The 18,084-nt window shown below is 40.4% G+C and overlaps 1 protein-coding gene across 1 annotated transcript; it reads right to left on the reverse strand.

Annotated features, from left to right (window-relative positions):
- Nucleotides 1-871: 871 nt before the first annotated feature.
- Nucleotides 872-15,365, reverse strand: st8sia1 (ST8 alpha-N-acetyl-neuraminide alpha-2,8-sialyltransferase 1). Its single transcript, XM_006780726.3, has 5 exons — nucleotides 14,399-15,365; nucleotides 13,507-13,651; nucleotides 7,458-7,567; nucleotides 3,837-3,929; nucleotides 872-2,968 (listed from the first exon to the last, which is right to left on the reverse strand). Exons 1-5 carry the CDS (start codon nucleotides 14,575-14,577, stop codon nucleotides 2,488-2,490), a joined length of 1,008 nt encoding a protein of 335 aa, XP_006780789.2. The 5' UTR covers nucleotides 14,578-15,365; the 3' UTR covers nucleotides 872-2,487.
- Between the last annotated feature and the right edge of the window lie 2,719 nt (nucleotides 15,366-18,084).

The following is an 18,084-nucleotide window of genomic DNA, read 5'->3' on the forward strand; positions in this document are numbered from 1 at the left end:
ACAGGATTTTTCTGTCTCTTTCTGTCACGCCCTCACTCAATTCAACATCATGTATCAAAGAGACCACTGTTGGCACTTGACAAGTATAGTACAGTTACCAAGAGACGACTTCCAGCAGCCCCTCTGAAGAAATGCACTGGCTGTGCATTTTTCTTTTTCTTCTTTTGGTCTACGAGTTCTGCTAGCAGTTGAAACATACCAAAGATTCAGTCATTGATGATTAGAGTCAAATAAAAGGTGAGGTACTTATGTGTGTGTGTTCATTTTGTCTAATTAGCAAATGTTCATTTTTGCTTATAGATGTTTTCCCCTTGACAATGAACCTTAAAAAAAAAGAATTGTCATAGTCCTGAAAAATCCCATTTGGCAAAGAAAACCATTTGAACACCAGGTTAAAATGCATCTTGGCTAAACATTCTAGGGAATATCGTACTTAAGACAACATTTCTAATGGCTTTTACTTTGAACTAAAGCTCTATTTGGCACCCCAGCGCTTGTTTAAAGGAAACCAGAGAAAAATCCTTCTATAAACACAACTTTTAATCTTCTTTCTTCACCCCCCCCCTCCCCATGTGTATATTAGGGGTGCAACGATACACAAAATTCACGGTTCGGTTCGGTTCGATACTTTGGTGTCACGGTTCGATATTTTTTTGATACAAAAAAATGTTCATGCCTTTTTAATTTGTCATTTATAAAAATTATAAATATATATTTTAACTCAAAAGTACAGTTTTTAAATTTAATGTTGCTGAAACAACAAAATAATAATAATAAAAAAAATCTATCTGATCGAGAAATCACTCATTTGTCAGTGTTAATCTCGTTAAAATGACATTAACGCCATAACGCTGCAAATCTCCGTTAGCGAGTTACTGCGGATCGCCCGTGCGTGGGGCTGGACGGCGTCAACACGTTAACAAGCTAACTGTGCTAATGCACTAGTTCCCACAAATTGAGCATTGTGTGGCACATCCGACATACTGTTTTACTTTTGTCCATGACGCGCTTACCATCAGGGTCATGCTTCACATGAAAACCAAGATAGTACCAAACGCCAGATCTGAATGGGGGTGGGGGAGGTTCAATTTTGGGTAGCGTTGAGGCAGTTGCCATGTTGCAACGAGCTTAGCTTCTGTCTTGCTAGCTTGCGCTGCGTGCAGTGGATCTGCACTCCACAGTGCAGCCTAGGCGGAGTAGTCGAACGCAGATCCACTGACCGCTCAACACAGACAGCATCGTCAGAAGAAAAGTTGATAAAATAAATAAAAAAATGTTGTATTGTTCGATGCATATGCGTACCGAACCGAAAGCACTGTATCGAACGGTTCAATATCGATACGAGTATCGTTGCACCCCCAGTGTATATGTGTGTGTGACTTCTAGTTTTTTCCCATGTTCCCCTTGGTCCTGTTCTAGAAGACAGATTCATCAAACACTGAGTCTAACTGATTAAATAAAAGATGGGAAACTCAGTTCTTGGCTCTAGAAAGGATGATAACACTTAGTTCAGTCAACTCGGAGCATGTTCACCCTGAGTTAGACATGTATGTGAGTGGTGGAAAAAAAAGCCCTCCTTGATCAAGCTAACAAGGAGGGCTCCTGGCAACAGGGACATAAACAGCAGAGCACCTGTTTTAATCCAGCGTACTCTGAAGTATGAATATGTATCAAGAGTCATCTTATTCACCTCACCACTCAATTGAGTTTTTGTTATTAGATAAAGCTGACATCCTTAGCAGAAATTTACATTTAAATTCATCAATAAAAGCTGTAGCTTGACCAGGATAAAATGCAGATGACAGCAAGTGAAGCTAAGACGTTTTAATGATGGACTTCGGACCCTCGGAAACTGAATTTGGTAATCTTCAGTGGAAGAGAGGTCCAGGTTCAAACGTAAAATTTTTAGACTATTTAAAATCTTGGCTGATGGCTTTTAATGACTCAACTTCAAAGTTTACCTTTTTCCCTTCCTCTATTAAATTTAGCTTCTATTCAAGTTACTAGGAACTACCATTATCTCTAGTCTTTTAGTCTTATTTGTCCCCCTTTCCGCCCTCCACTTCTTTTATTCTTGATTAACAAAGTCCCAGAGGGGAATGTGCTCCAGCTGCCCCTTCTGTCAGTTACACACAGTCAGTGCACAAAATCCATCCCCCAACCATCCACTCCCATACTTTCACATGTATTAGTCCCAGATGATGCTTTCCATACAGACACTCAACCATGCACACATACACAATTTCAGAAACACAGGTAGATATGGCTAGTTTCAGGAATGTGTAAATATGTTATGTAGTGTGAGTGTGTGCCTGCATGTGTCACTGTGTTCCTTTTTCCCTAGTGTGGCTCATATGGGTGGAGGACATTCTCATAGTAATTAGGGATCAGCTGGGCTAGGGTGGGGGTGGGGATTGGGGGTTTACAGCAGGAATGCGTAGGGAGACAGATGGAGCTGTGTGCAATCGCTTCACTTTTCAAGGCGCTCTAACTTCCTCCTTCCTGAGGGGCGCAACGTCCCACCCTCACACGAAGTGTGCCGCTTTTGTGCAGATGCCAAAGCTGGACAAACTCCTCAGGCATGGCATGGAACCATTTATAGGGCAGGATGTTGTCGTAGTAATGGTGGCTGACCGGTCGCTGATCCAGGTCAACGGAAAACGGCCAGAAGCCGTAGGTTGTGACTTCCTCACACAGTCCTAGGGCTAAGCTCACCAGGAAGAGCCCTGTGGATAGGCGCCTGGCGTGCACACCGTGGGATTTCCAAAATTTACCCACTGTGCGTAGGAATTCAGGGTTGGCAAAAAGCATGGTGAGGTTGGAGGAGGAATCTGCCAGTGTGTAATATGCCCGCAGTGATGGGTCTGTGCCAGGCCTCATGGAAAACGCAGGCATGTAGATGTAGCTTGAGCCATAGACCTTCATACTATCCACAAAATCTTTTCTTGACCACAGAAGGCTCTGAAATCTGAGTAAGAGAGAAAGATAGATAAAAAGATGACTGTATAACTGTATACTTTAGAGTGATCGCTAACCTGGTGACTTCTCTGCAAACTAAAAATTGCTTTCTTCAGTTGCTTTCTCTTTCTGCCAGTTGTTAAAGGAAATGACCTTGCTATGCTGGTGCAATGGGGCACCAGCATAGCAATGGGGGCATCTACCATTAATGGGGCATCTACCATTAGCGACCCCTGCCACAAGACCTCGCCTACAGTGGAAACGTCTCAGGCAGTGCGAGAGGAGACAAAAGATGGGTAGGCGCTGAGGCATCCGGAGCAGGCTAGCGGCTAATCCACACAAACCCGCTACTCCCACTATTGCACTGTTCAACGTGCACTCCCCAGGCTGGATCATGTACACTTACTTCGGTCCACCTTGAAGTCAGTGAGAGAGTGTTGTGTCTTCGTTTTTGTGGAAACTTGGCTTAACAATAAGATTCCCAACAGCGCCATTCAACTCGACCGGCTAACATGCTTTCGAGCCCCCCCCCCCAAACATACAAACTCTGACCCACCACCATTGCCCTTTCACTGACTGCCCCACACGAACTTGCCCACAATCACTATGATTGTCTTGGACACTGCTGTTTAAATAATTGTATAGTATTGTATTGTGTTTTACATAAGACTTTTCTTTTCTTTTATTATTATTATTTTTCCCTTTTTCCCTTTATATTTTTAGCGTACACTGAGGGCCATGGGAGCAAAGTCCTGTGTAAGACTGTACATATGGTCTTTGACAATAAAGCTGACTTTGACTTTGAGTGTTTCTGGTCAAGTGACAAATGTACATTTGCTTAGTGTTTGCAACAGGGGTGCAGTTTCCAACTTGTTTACCTTTTCTCTATGATGCTTGGGTTGGCTGTAACCAGATGTGTCTTTGTGCCCACATCCTCCGCATATTCCTTTGAGATTGGTGGAAGGTTACACCTAAATAAACAGAACAAACATGAGTCTGAGTTTTCAGTTGGACAACGGCAGATCAGCTCTGAACATGTTTAGCCCAAGTTAAGTGCATGCGTGAGTAGAGAAAGAAAACCATCATTAATGGAGCTCCAATACTGAAATTCACCATAGCAACAGGTAAATAAAGAGCAGAGCATCCATTTTAATCCAGTGGACCGAGGAATAACAATGTGGTCACTATGGGCTATGAAATTTTTTTTTAATAAACAGGAAGGGAAAAAGGAGTCATTTCAAATTGCTTGATCCGCTCATGATCACAGACACTATACTTTCTGTGGTCACCTATTACCAAACGTAATTTTTTAGAGAGTCACTTTGACTACGTTCACACTGCAGGCGAAAGCGCATCAAATCTGACTTTTCTGACCCTATGCGACCCATGTCCGATTATGGTATGACAGTTTGAAAAGCAAAAATCAGATATTTTCAAATCTGATCTAGGTCACTTTCGTATGTGGTATTGAATCCAATAAATATCTGATGTTTTAGAAAGCGACTGCTGTTTGAATGGTCATGTCGCATTAAATCTGAATGTCAGACACTATATGTTTACATAATTTAACGACTGCATCTCAGCCTGTGACCAACTGTCACCATGAAATGTTCAGAACACAGGGTGTCTAGAGGCTGAATTTAACACTTACATATTTAGTTCGGTTTTAGATTCTTGAACTCAATTCGACTCGATTTATTTCAAATATTCACCCCCAAGATTCCAACTGTGACAGCCTTATCTTTTTTAAATCAACGTGAATGATATCCAGTATGGCAAATGACAGATTGTTGATCAGTGTGTTATCTGCCCTAAGCTTTATACAGAGTTAAATAATGATTGCTAAAGTATATCAACATTTTTCCAGAGAAATAAGTTAATGTTTCTGTGCTGTCCCCAGAGTCACAGAGTTAAATAAATGGAGACCAGTTTTTCCAGGTTTTTCCCTGAATTGATAAGAAATGTACCATAATCACTGTCTTTATTCTCACATTGACAACTGATTATAAAGCGGTGATGGTTAAGGAGGAAAAATAACAAATGTCTAAGTAGGATTTCAGCATGTGTAAAAACATAAACTTAATTCATTTTAGTTTTTCGGACCAGAAGTCGCACTGGATTATAAGGCGCACTGTCGTTGAACGGGTCTGTTTTCATACATAAGGCGCACCAGATTATAAGGTGCATTAAGCAAAACAAAACAGTCAGATAAGTCAAACTTTACTGAACTCATTCTTCTTGCTTCCTCCACTTCCGTACCATTAATTCGTTAATGTTGAATTCTGTTGCAGCTGCTCTATTCCCATGTTGTTGCAGTATATTAATGACTAACCTCATATTGTGGGTAGATTATCTCAGTTGTTCTCCTGACTGAAGTTTGGTCCGTTTAATGGTCCGTTTAATTTTTATCGAGTGGAAAAAAGTTAGCATTATGCTAACATAGCTGTATCGCTAGCGATCACGTAGCACATCATTATATACTAGCTAGTGCAACTTCAGTAACCCGGCCTGCAAACATCACTGTTGTTTAGTTTTCTGTCTTCATTTATGTTGGAAGTGATAGCAGAGCTGTATGTTTTAATTTTTTCAGAAATCTCTCAGTCAGAACATGCTATATCATGTTTAGGTAGAAACTAGCAAGCTAACTTCCTGCTAACTTTAACTCCATTAAATTTAATAAATTCCGTTTTCATGCCTGGATGTTAAACTTAATTGTCACACCTGGTAAAGCAGCAACACTGATCATTTTATTAAAAATGAACAAATTTAGACAGTTTTTAACTCTCAGTGATGCTGCAGTGTTCATTTGGCTTTGGGACTTGAAGCAGACAGAGTTTTGGACAGATTACTCCGCAGGGTTCCTGACTATCCATCAAGCGGAGCGGCTTTGTAGCTTACAAAAGTTGTATTAAAACATTTTTTGACAGATTTTTGAGTGCCATGTACCACATAAAATCTGTTTGAGGCCAGTAAGCACAACCAGAATTCATACATAAGGCGCACCAATTATAAGGCGCAGTGTTGAATTTTGAGAAAATGTAAGGATTTTAAGTGCGCTTTATAGTGCGGAAAATGTGGTAAATTAAATTAATTCACTCTATTTATTAACTCTAGTATTATGCACTGTGACAGCAACTTAATGAGGAAGGAAATTTAGTCAGAGAGAAAGCGAGGTTATGGAAGAAAATGTCTGTTACTCTGGTAACTGGCTCAGAGCTGACAGGACTTGCGGATAGGAAGAACAAAATGAAGTGGAAATGATGAAGAAAGAAAGAGCAGAGCTGGAGCAGGAAGAGGCATAATGACAAAGAGATCATGATATGTGTAAATGTTAAACGGTCATGTATAGTTTGAAAGAGTTATTTCAGATTTTTAAGTTAAGAGTAATTTATAAGATGTACTATGTATGTGGCTGGTTTCTAGACACAGAAATAAAATGCTATTAGGTGGAACAGAGATGTTCATCTTCGCCACAGCAATCTAGACGGTGGGGCAACATGGTGGCTTCCACAAATCAGGGGACGCTCCTATTATTTTTAATGGACGGAAATCTAAGTTTATGCAAATACATGATTAATTGGAAGATGTAATTACACAATGGATCAATGAATATTTATGAGTAGAGTATTTTTTTCTATTAATTAAACTCAAAAATGCTTACTGTACCTTTAAGTTAACTCTCTTTCTGGAATAGAAAACTCAAAGCTAACAGACAGCTCAACAGACATACAGCTGTTACCTAAACCTTCTTCCTGGAATAGGGTCAACAGTCAAAGTAAATTTAGAAGGTGACTCAAAATATAACCACTAAGCACACAGACAAAAAACACATACTCAACATTATACAGACAACCTAATTTAAACATAACAAGATAGAAACAGTTTCACTTCACTGTCGCTCAAAGCAAAGAAATGCTCTGCTGTGTTTTCTCGAGGCGGACAATCAGCTGTGCTTTGTGTTTAGACTGACACATACCTTGCCAGAGTACATCAGTTACCACGAATTAAAAGACGTTTGTGCAAATCCAGAAGTATTCACTATTTCCTGGCGCTCTCAAAGGTCATCCTTTAGTTGAAATTCATATGTCATGCATTTTTCTGCATGCATGAGGTCTGTTGACTGTTGATGGTACATTAGTTCTTCAACTTGAACTTCTACTGCCCTTATAACTGATGAAAATGTACCTTTCCCCCCCTGGTCTCCTCCTCAGTCTCAAGTCTTTGGTTACTTTTTAAAAATGTCAAGACAATCAGCTTGTTTATAAAATACAATCGATAGTCCTATTATAATATAACAGAAGATAAATATCTGACATACCCCATCAGATATTTTTTTTCTGCTTAACCTCTTTTCCTTCACATCCTCACTGTGGCCCATTTTTCTGTCTCTGTTCTTCCTTTTTTGTTGAAATCGACACCAGCTCTTATAATCACTGATGGTATCTAGCAGGTCTCTGGGGCACTGCTGATTCAAATTTGGAGTGGTTTCTGTTTCTTACCTCATAATAAAGTCGGCCTGGTCGATATCCCTGCCACACTTGCTGTGCCTGAGAATGCCGCCATTGCCCACCACCGCACACTTCTTCAGGGGAAGCTGCAAAGGGTTTTCCTGCACAGGAGACAACATTAAGCATGGTTAGAATGCACACAGCCAGTAGCTCCTAAACAGGGCCTAGTGCTAATGTGCCTTTATAGCCCCCGGGTGCTGACCGACAAAACCAGCAAAGTGATAAGAAGAGTTGAGGCAGGCTGAGGTAATAGAGATGGATCATACACAGTTTCTGTGTATTACCCAGGACTTTAAACGTGGCATGGTTGTTGGTGCAAGAGAATTTCAGAAACTGCTGATCTATGGAGATTTTCCATACAACCACTGCCTGACAGGAGTTCTCAGCAAAAATGCCTTGTTGATGCCAGAGATCCAACAATAATGGCCAGATTTTAAGCTGACAGGACAGCAACAGTAACTCAATAATCACTTGTTACAACTACAGTATGCCAAAAAGCATCTCTATATGTACAGCACATTGAAACCAATAAACCATGAATTTCGCACCCGAGCCTCAACTCTTGTGCCCCGTACCAAACGACCTGGGGGTTGGGGTCCGCTGCTTTACACAACATGCCTCATTCACTCATTCAGCCATTCACATAAGCACTGTTGTCTACGTCTAAGTGCTTTCTAACACGCACACTGTAATGACACACATATTCCTACTTTCTGATAAATGCATCAGAGATCAAATTATGAATCAGTATCTTGGCATGCAGACTGGAGCAGCCAAGGATCACATCACCAATATTCCAATTGATGGAGAGCACTGCTCTAACCTGTATACACCTTTCAACGTTGCTGGTGCCTTTTCCAGGGAACCATTTCCACTAAAGCACCTCCACATCAACAGAGATGCAGACTTTTTAGGTGAGCGCTGACAATACACCTCACAGTCCCTCTGCTTTTTAATCTAGAGGATATGGTGTCCATATCCCTCCCCCCCCCCCCAATTTCAACTTTAAAATCTTCCGTTTTCCACTTTACTGGAGTCCATTTGAAATAAACAACCAACAAGGAAGTGAGAACAAAAATGTCACTACCAGTAATCAATGAAGCAGTGAATCATTATCTTACTATCACCACAGCTGAAAACTTATTAAGGACAGGATTAAAGCTGCTGCATAAGACACTGAAACACCACCCAAAAGAAATGTCCTCTCTTTGTGCATTGACTGCATTTAACTCAAGGGAATGGATTAAGCGAGACAGTGGAAACAATTGTTCTCATTATTCCCCTCAGAGTGCACCCGCTTCAGGCACACACACACACATATAGAGACTCTTTGCCCTTAGAGTCTCTTTTAGACCTTTAACAGCAAACCAAGAAGAGGACAGGAACCAGAAAAACAAGCTAAAGCTGTAAAGCTCTAAAGGAAGACACTTGTTTCTTTAGCAACAGCACCAACTACTTTGCAAGCTCCTTTGACCACCAACTACTTACATTAAACCAAATCTTTTACTAATACGTGGACAGATTTTTTCTTTGGCTTGTTAAGTTGACCTGATTTATCCAACTGACGGAACAGACAAATTTACCATGATATAAAAGAGAAAACATGTTTAAGTAGTTAGTGTTGGACTTCTGTTCTATTTTTTGGCGTTATAATGTTCATGTAAGATTTTTCACTCAGTCAGTTGTGCTGCATACACTGTCAAAGGTCTAGAGAAAAGGAAAGACATCACTAAGTAAACATAAAAAAAGATTATAGGACTCTACTGCTCAGTTCACTGAGCTGTATGTATATATGCTCTGTTTCAGTCACTGAACTAACCAGCAATTAACTGTCAAAGCCCTAATTGGCACATTCCCTGGCACATGCCCAGATACTGTAGCTGCTGCCAGCTTGGTGCAGCGTGGCTGCTTGTCTGCATTCAGACCTGCAATCACAGCAATGGGAGTTGAGAAGAAGGGAGTGCTTGTGTGTTTGAATTTGAGCACACTACATCCCACCTAACTATCAGTTGTCTTTTTACTGGGAACCATAACTAGCCACAATATAGGTTTAAGGAAGTGAAACGGTCCCCATAAAAATATGCAATAGACACAAGGACATGGCTCTAGAGAGGAGCAGGGAAATGAAAAGATGACCTAATCATAGTATTTAGTCAGAAAAACACACTTGGAATAAAGGAAATGTTGGGCAAAACAGTCACTTTATAGAGTCAGTTCACTTAAAAACACAAAACCCACCGTGTTACCTTATCGCACTGTTTTCTAATGGAAATAATGTTCAGCTCCACTGTTTACAGTGTTCTGAGCACTGTCTACCACACATGTCGATTAACAAGTACATGAAGTGGAAAACTGATTTAATATACATACTATACATTGCAGGAAATGTAATAAACAACTACTCCATCATCTTTGCCTGTAATCAGACTCTAACACACTATCTGTACATCTAAAGAATATCAGCTGAAAACCTCATTTTAGATTTTTTTTTTTTTTTGCTCTCTTTGCATGTTGTGAGTTGCTGGTCTCCTATGTCTTGAAAAAAGAGCTTATTCAATGTGCAACAAGCAGATTTGCAGTTTTCATCGAAAGTGTTAACGACAAGTTTGAGGTGAGAAAAAAAATTGCTAGGTTTGTGTCCCCTGTACGGCCAGACCAAAGCTACAGATAGATTTCAGCAGCTGTAGATTGTTATTGAGTGGCTTGGTATGAAGTGGAATAGATTGGTGGGCATTAGCACTGCCATTAGCACTGGTACTGAGAAACTTAGAGAAGGAAAATGGAGATCCAACAGTGGTTCTGCACTGCATTATACATCAACATGCAGCAAATGCTCGACATGTAAACATACCACGTCTGTTCTCCTGAAATGTGTAAATTACACCAGATGCAGAGGTTTAAAACACTGCCAATTCTGAGCATTTTGAGACCAAACAAAGGCATTGTATGTACTGCAATTTAAAGAAGTGCGTTGGCTCAGCAGGGGAAACGTGTTAAAAATATTTTTTTAAGTTAAGCTGAAGTGATGCATTTCATGGTGAAGCGTTTCATGGAAATTGGAAGACTGGATGTTCCTGAGATTAATGATCCAAAAAGGTATAATGGATTTGGCATTCCTTGTAGACATGACACAGGAGCTAAAAATCCTGAACCTAGATCTACAGGATCCCGGACAGCTCATCACAACAGCCTATGAGACTGAACTGTGTAAAACTCAGCGTTGTGGGGTTTTTTTTGTAGTCTTCGAACACTACCGTGGGCCGCCAATGAAACGACCCCAGCTCATCTGAGATTGAGACCCCTGCTCTCAATGTAAGCAACAAAGCAAGGTTCCCAGTATACTTAATTGAAAACAGGGCTGTTTCGGAAATCTCAAAACCAAGGTATATAGTTCCATTAGAATTAAAAAAATAAAAAAATAAACAGTGATTTGGATTATAGTTGACACATCACCAAAACCAAAAGGCGAGGTCTTGAAAACTGCTTGATTTGTCCAAATTACATACATTTATTTTGCCATCATCTAAAAAAAAAATGAAAGCCAGCATATTTTAGGTCATCCTCTACCTCCCTTACTTATGGTGTCCCTCAAGGGTCAGTTTTGGGGCCTTTATTGTTTTTAATATATCTTCTCCCCCTCCAGCATATAATGGGCTCTTTTGAGGACATTTCTTATCATTGTTATGCTGATGATATTCAGTTGTACGTTTCTTTTATGCCCGAGGATTTATCTAAGCTTCGGCGTCTGAATGATTGCTTAGATTTGATCAAACGTTGGATGGCTGCAAATTTCCTCCAACTCAACGAGGGGAAAACCGAAGTCCTCGTATGCGCCCCTGATAGGTTTCTATCGCAGATAGTGAAAGCCCTTGGTCCTCTCTCACTTTATGTTAAATCCTCTATCAGGAATTTAGGTGTCACCTTTGACTCGAGTCTCACATTGGATGGGCATGTGAAATCTCTGGTTCGGTCTTGTTTTTATCATTTAAGAAATGTGGCTAGGCTAAGCCCGGTTTTATCTCGCTCTGAACTTGAGATTGCTATACATGCTTTTATTTCGTCACGCTTGGATTATTGTAATTCGCTGTTTATGTGTCTAAGCAAAGGTTCTCTGGATCATCTGCAGGTTGTGCAAAACGCTGCAGCTAGGCTTTTGACAAAATCCTCCAAGTACTCACATGTGACACCGTTATTATCTCAGTTACACTGGCTTCCTGTTAAATTAAGAGTTGATTTTAAGATCCTGGTCTTTACCTACAGAGCTGTGCACGGACTGGCACCAGCCTACATCTTTGATCTGCTACAGCCCTATGTCCCTAGCAGGTCTTTGAGGTCATCTGATCAGGGCTTACTTGCTATAAAAAATACTAAGAGGAGGACTAAGGGTGACAGAGCTTTTGCCACCGAGGCCCCAAGCATTAAGAACTGTGGACTCAGTAGATGTTTTTAAAAAACAACTCAAAACTTACCTTTTTAAAACTGCTTTTGATTAATTTTATGCCTATTTTATTTTCTCTTTTTAAATCTTTTTATGACTCGTAATCTTATGTGCAGCACTTTGTGATTCTGTCTTGAAAGGTGCTATATAAATAAAAATGTATTTATTTATTTATTATTCTATATTTGAAATATAAAATTTGAAAAAGAATTAGGCATAAACATGAAAGCATGAATTCATTCTGCTTGTAGCAACAAAATCAGTTTAGGCTGGTGGTGGTGACGTAATGGTGTGAGGGCACACTCTAGGCCCCCTTTGTATCAACTGAGGATCATTTACGGCCACACCCTACCCAAGTATTATTGCTGGCCATGTCCATTCCTTTATGACCATAGTGTATCCATCTTCTAATAGCCGCTTTCAGCAGGATGAACCTTCTCACAAAGTTCAATAAAATACAATCTGGCTTCTTGAACATAACAATAAGTTCACTGTCCTGAAATAGCCTCCACAGTCACCAGATCTCAATGCATCAGAGCACTCTGCACGTGGAGGACTGGATGAATCTCGTCATAGATGTGCAGCACATAAATATACAGCAACTGTGTGATACTGTCATGTCAATAAGGATGAAAATCTCTGATGAATGTTACCTCTACCGTGTTGAATATATTATACACAAATAATTAAGGCAGTTCAAGCTAGTACTAACAAACTGTACCTAATAAAGTGTCCGGTGACAGTAAGTCTATGTTTAAACCAATATATTAAATGCAAATGGAAACAAACACAAGTGCCTAGGTTGGTCATTTTATTTAATTATTCACACTCACCTCCCCCTGTCCTTCATGAAAGAACATGCACAGCTCATGCCTGGAAATTAGGGTAAAATATTCATCACATGTACCAAGAAGGATATTTGACAGCAGATCTAAAGCCTCAGAGAAAGAACTCCATACGGTAAACACAGCAACAGCACTTACACCTATAGCTCCCCTTTCGTTGCTGTTTCTACTCATGAACACAAAAAACCCTCTTTCCTTTTTTCCTAAGTGAAAATAGAGCAAAAAAGAAAGACCTTGAAGCCGCGCCCCTTTCCAGTTTTAAGTAGTGTTGCAACAACACTGTCCTAGACTTAAGTGGAGAAAGAAAACCAGAACAAGACTTATATAGTTGAGTGTTATAAAAGGACAGAGCAGGAATTGCAGGGAATAACTAACTGTATTATCTTTTTCAGCTTTCAAGTTGCCCCAAACCACTAATCCCGTCGCATCTTCATATCGACTCCTGTCCACACTAAGAGCTGTAGATCTGTAATCCTCTCCCCTCCTCCATTATGGATCAGCTAGATTTCACACTAACACAGTCACCACAACACATCTGTAATGCACTGGGTAGGACAGAAATCAATTTTCAGTTATTTGGTCTCAGTCACATCTCAAAGACACAGCTGCCGGTCTTAAAAACATGCATCTCTAGATGTGGAAAAGTCAAAACCCCACAAAAAAACCAAGAGGAAGGACTCGTATGTGAACTGACCGTCACAGCAACTCAGACAGCACTATTTTCTGAGAAACATAAGAGCGTTACTTATCAGTATACCTGTACAAAGAGAGAGTACGTGTTGTTGTTGACCGTGTGCGAGTAGTAAAACTCGCCATCGTACCACAGGACTTTGCCCACAGGGGAGTTCTCCTTGGTCACTGCAAACATCCGCTTCGGATCGCAGCATTCTGACAGCAGCTTCCTGTGGAGAGAGGAGGAAACACCTGACTGTTTTTAAAATACTTTCTGGTGATAACTAGACAATGACAGGCAATAACACATCTGTAGCTATCTTCCCAAAGGAAGGCACCTGACGATTAGTCCATAGGACTAAACTAAATTAGATACTTTAACTATATTACATGATTACATCAGGCTAATTTTAAACTGCCTTTTCTCTTATCTGTTAATCTGTTAAGTCATTAACATATAAAAGGTCTTTATAGCTCCATTAAAAGAGAACCACAGAAACAACCCAGCTCCAAGTGAGTATCACATCCTCCAGCAGGCATGCTCTTCAGGGGTCACTTTCTCTGATTACCCTGTAATCAGCTTTGCCTCTGAGAATGTTGACTAAGATATAAATAAAGCTGCTACTCTGTAACTAACACACTCAGAGCTCTTCTTTTGCTTTGTCCGTGGTCATCTTTGTGGCTGAGACACTACTGTAATACATTAGAATTACTCTCTTTAGAATTATGGTTTTGTTTGTCATAATTGTTGGTCTTAAAGCACCAAAATATTAAAAGCATGTATTAATTACGAAATTGAAACTGAAATTAGAGGCTTATTTTTTCCTGGGAATCAGTTACATTCAGCAATAAGCCTTAAAATTATTATCAATCATTTCATCTTCTCTTGAAACACACTTAAATCCAATGGGGAGGGGGGCACACGGCCAATCACAGCTTGAAGCTTATTAAAGGAAATTCAGAGCTCTGAGTCGAACCTGTACAAATCGATGCCGGTCTGGTTCTTCTGCCAGTCTTCCCCCTGCCTCAGCACCTCCTCCACTATTTCTTTATCGCTCGGCAGTCTGTAGACAGGGAAAACGTAAAACCAGCAAAGCACCAGCACGCACAGAGCGGCCCACGCCGACAATTTGGCCCGGTAGCATCGCAGAAACATCTTTCCCTTTTATTTTATTTTCCCTCTATCCCTCTCCTTTTTTTTCTTATCTGTTTCTCAAAACCACCAGCAGAGCGAAGCCTGTGGTGTGAAACGCAGTCTTTTCAAAGCAGGTCTCTCTGTCCGTCCCGAATCCCCGTCTCATCCCGCAGACGCGGTGGGGGTATGAATGGAGGAGCAAGGTAGTCTGTTATCCAGTTGTTTGGCTCGAGCATCAGTTTGGAAATCCGTTTTTTTCTTGGCGAGGTTTTAACAGCGAGAAGGGTCTATCCCTGCAACGGCTGGCGCTGGGTTGCGGGGCTGTGGGGCAGCGTGTGTGGCTCTGCAGGAATCTGCTGTTCTGTTCTTGGTGCATCACCATCTCCATTACAGCGCGCGGTTTGTGAGGAGGCACGCGTGTTCCCTCCAAACCCCGCGTCCTGCTGCATCCCGATTCTGTATGTCCCACTCCTTTCTACCTGGATCTCTCTCGACCCCCACGACAACGATCACCGCGCGTTATCGCCCAGATCCTGGACTGTTCTGCTCTGGGGGTCTGCGGTGCAAGTTAATCAGCCAAGTCCGACTCAGCTCCCCTCCACCTCCCCTCTTTCTTCTATCGACACCGCCCCCTCCCTCACCCCTTTTCCCTCAGACAAAGTGCTTCTTGTGCAGTCGGAGGCGCATCAATGCCAATAGTACCTCGTGCGACAACGGAAAACGGCTTTCAAAATAAAAGCACGCTCGATCCTTACGGCTCACGCTTGTCCACTTTTCCCCTGCACCTAGCAAGCTGAGAAGGATCTGAACACAATTTAGGTTTGAATTTTATTGAGATTATTTTTTATTAAACTGTCTGCTCTAACACAACATATAGATAAAATCATGGATAAATACCTCTTGCAGCACGTCATGTTTATTTAGGGATAACACAAACAGTGATGTTATATAAGTTAATCACATAACCCTTTTTAATGGTTTTATAGGCCATAAAACCATTAAAAATGGTTATGTGTTATCGTTGTAATGCAACCTTTGTAGTAGATTTTCTCCTCTTGCTGGAAGTTCCTTTTTGCCCTTTAAAATGTTCCAACAAATCGTCTTACTGTTGGAGTGCCACGTTTCTCTCTCTACAAATCTACAAATATATAAAGCAAAATCAACTTTGGTTTAGTCCTGATTAAACATTTAACAGTATATTTACGCATGCCGCACTGTAGAGCATGCTGAGCAAAGGCTTTTGATGTTTTTATGTGCAAGCATGCAATAGCACATGGACTATTATAAGATTATAATGCATCTAGGCTTGCAGTGCATTCTGCCAGACCATATAACACACTCACATAATGTCAATAAAAAAGGGGGGAATAAATTTAAATCTTAAATTTGCAAATGTGTCGATAAAGCAATGCCATAAAACACGTGCCTTAGAGCATATTGTGTAATCTTGTATCTGTTATGATACCAGTTACAGGTCTTAATCTATTTTACATGAAAAATATGCTATTCTAATCCCATATAAGAAGGTGAAGCTGAAGGTACTGTCCTTTTAACACTAAAATGTTAACTTTCAACCTTAATGTTAAACATTCTGGCTTAAAGAGCAGATAAACACATCAAAATCCAAAGAAGACTTCTTATCTCAAGGAGCTGGAACCTCAGCGGAGCGTGCGACTCCAAAGTTTGCTGTACCAAGTTTAGCCATCAGCGCTTCTCTTTCTTCTTTGGACTTGCCTTGAAACATTTTTCATATGCATATTTCAATATATTTCTTGAGTGAGAGTCTTTATTTTAAAGATCCTGCATCAGAGTCACGTCTGTATTACCGCTGACTTGTCAATGACTGACGCGTAAAAGCAAGCATCTTCTCTGATGCGAATCGCTGTCGCCCCCTGCCGGACATCTCCTGCACAAGCGAAATAGGATTTCACATGAGACGCTGCTGCAGCTGTGAGATTACCACACCTCAACGCCACACTAAAGCCACTTTGCGATCTCATTTTAATCCAGACTTAACCATCTTCAGACGATTGCTTTACAACAAAAAAGTCCATTTTTTGCCATGTGCCCAGGATTTTTCTTTTGAGTTGGACTGTACTTGCAGCTGCAGTATAACCTCCTGTGTAAACCTTCGCTATGTAACTGCTTTATCCCCCCCAGAATAATCCGGTGTGTGGGCGTAGCCATACCAGATTTTCAGTAACTTGAATTTTTTAACTTTGCTTCCAGCTGTGCTTTCTCTCAGGATGCCTCTTTGACCCTGACAGTTATGAGATACTTATAAGGGAACTGTTTTGTGCCTGTTTTTGACGCACCCTCTGGAAACCCTAGAGAGGGTCATGCAGGGAAAATCAGCAGTTTCTGAAATAGTCAGACCAGACCATCTGGTGCCAATAATCATGACACGGTCAAAGTCACTTAAATGGTATTTCCTCATTCTGATGCTCAAGTTTAATACGTGATTATTAAAATAACTCAAAGTTGTACTTTAGGGCTGTAAATGAAAAAAAAAATTACTTTCATTTTGTTTTTCCTAAAAAGTAGTACATTTGATACACAATACACAGATAACCTAACTTGTTATGTCATGACCATGGGTTCAGGTGGACTATGGAACATATGACAAATACAACAAATGCAAAATATAACTTTAAATATCTTCTTTAAAATAAAAAAAAACAATTTTCATAATTTTCAATTCTCTGTTTGTTCTTTCCTTAAAGCCCAAAACTGACCTATTTGTGAAAACAGCACCAGTAGAAAGTGCATTACAAGCAGTTCCCCAATACCAAGGCCTGCCTAGTTTTTCTTTTTGGGTGCCTGTGTGTCTGTGCAAAGACAGGAGGGAGTTGGGTTGCATCAGAAATAGCACTCCCACCTGCTGAGGATCACTGGAAAGAAAATATGACAGAACATTTGTTGTCCCCTTCATCTTCTTCCTTTTACTGACACTCGTTACGCACTGAGGTATTGTCTCTTCAGTTTGCCCACCGCTGAAAGCAGTGTACTGCTAATATGACAGATAAGTTGGTAATGTATGCCATAAGAATATTTACTGGAACAAAAAACCCCAAGCTCTTAGAGTTATGTTGTCCATGAATTTAATGGAAATTATTGGGGTAAAATGATTCAAATACAAGCTGACGCAAGATATATATTGATTTAATTTAAAAATTGTGAAGACAAAGAAGTTTGACATGTAACAAACTGAACAATAATACTGGCAAGCAATTTTCAGATTTCTAGCAATGAATATTTAATACTCTATCTTGAACTTAAGAGCTGCTGAATGCACTGCTCTTAAAGCCACAGAATACAAAACTCATCCGTGATGCTAAACTTGAATGGTATTATGTGGTCGGTCTATAATGGCGTTACAGTGAAGTCAAGGAGGGTCAGAAGGAACCATGTCTGACAGGCTCATCTTTTAGCTGACAGATATTCTCACTAATTTTCACAATGATTTCTAATCTGTGAGAAGCCCTCAAGAGAGCAAAGGAGCATTGACTGTTCCATGTTACATGTGGC

Source organism: Neolamprologus brichardi, chromosome 17, assembly GCF_056152115.1.
Source record: "Neolamprologus brichardi isolate AB-2024 chromosome 17, ASM5615211v1, whole genome shotgun sequence".
Classification (NCBI taxonomy): domain Eukaryota; kingdom Metazoa; phylum Chordata; class Actinopteri; order Cichliformes; family Cichlidae; genus Neolamprologus; species Neolamprologus brichardi.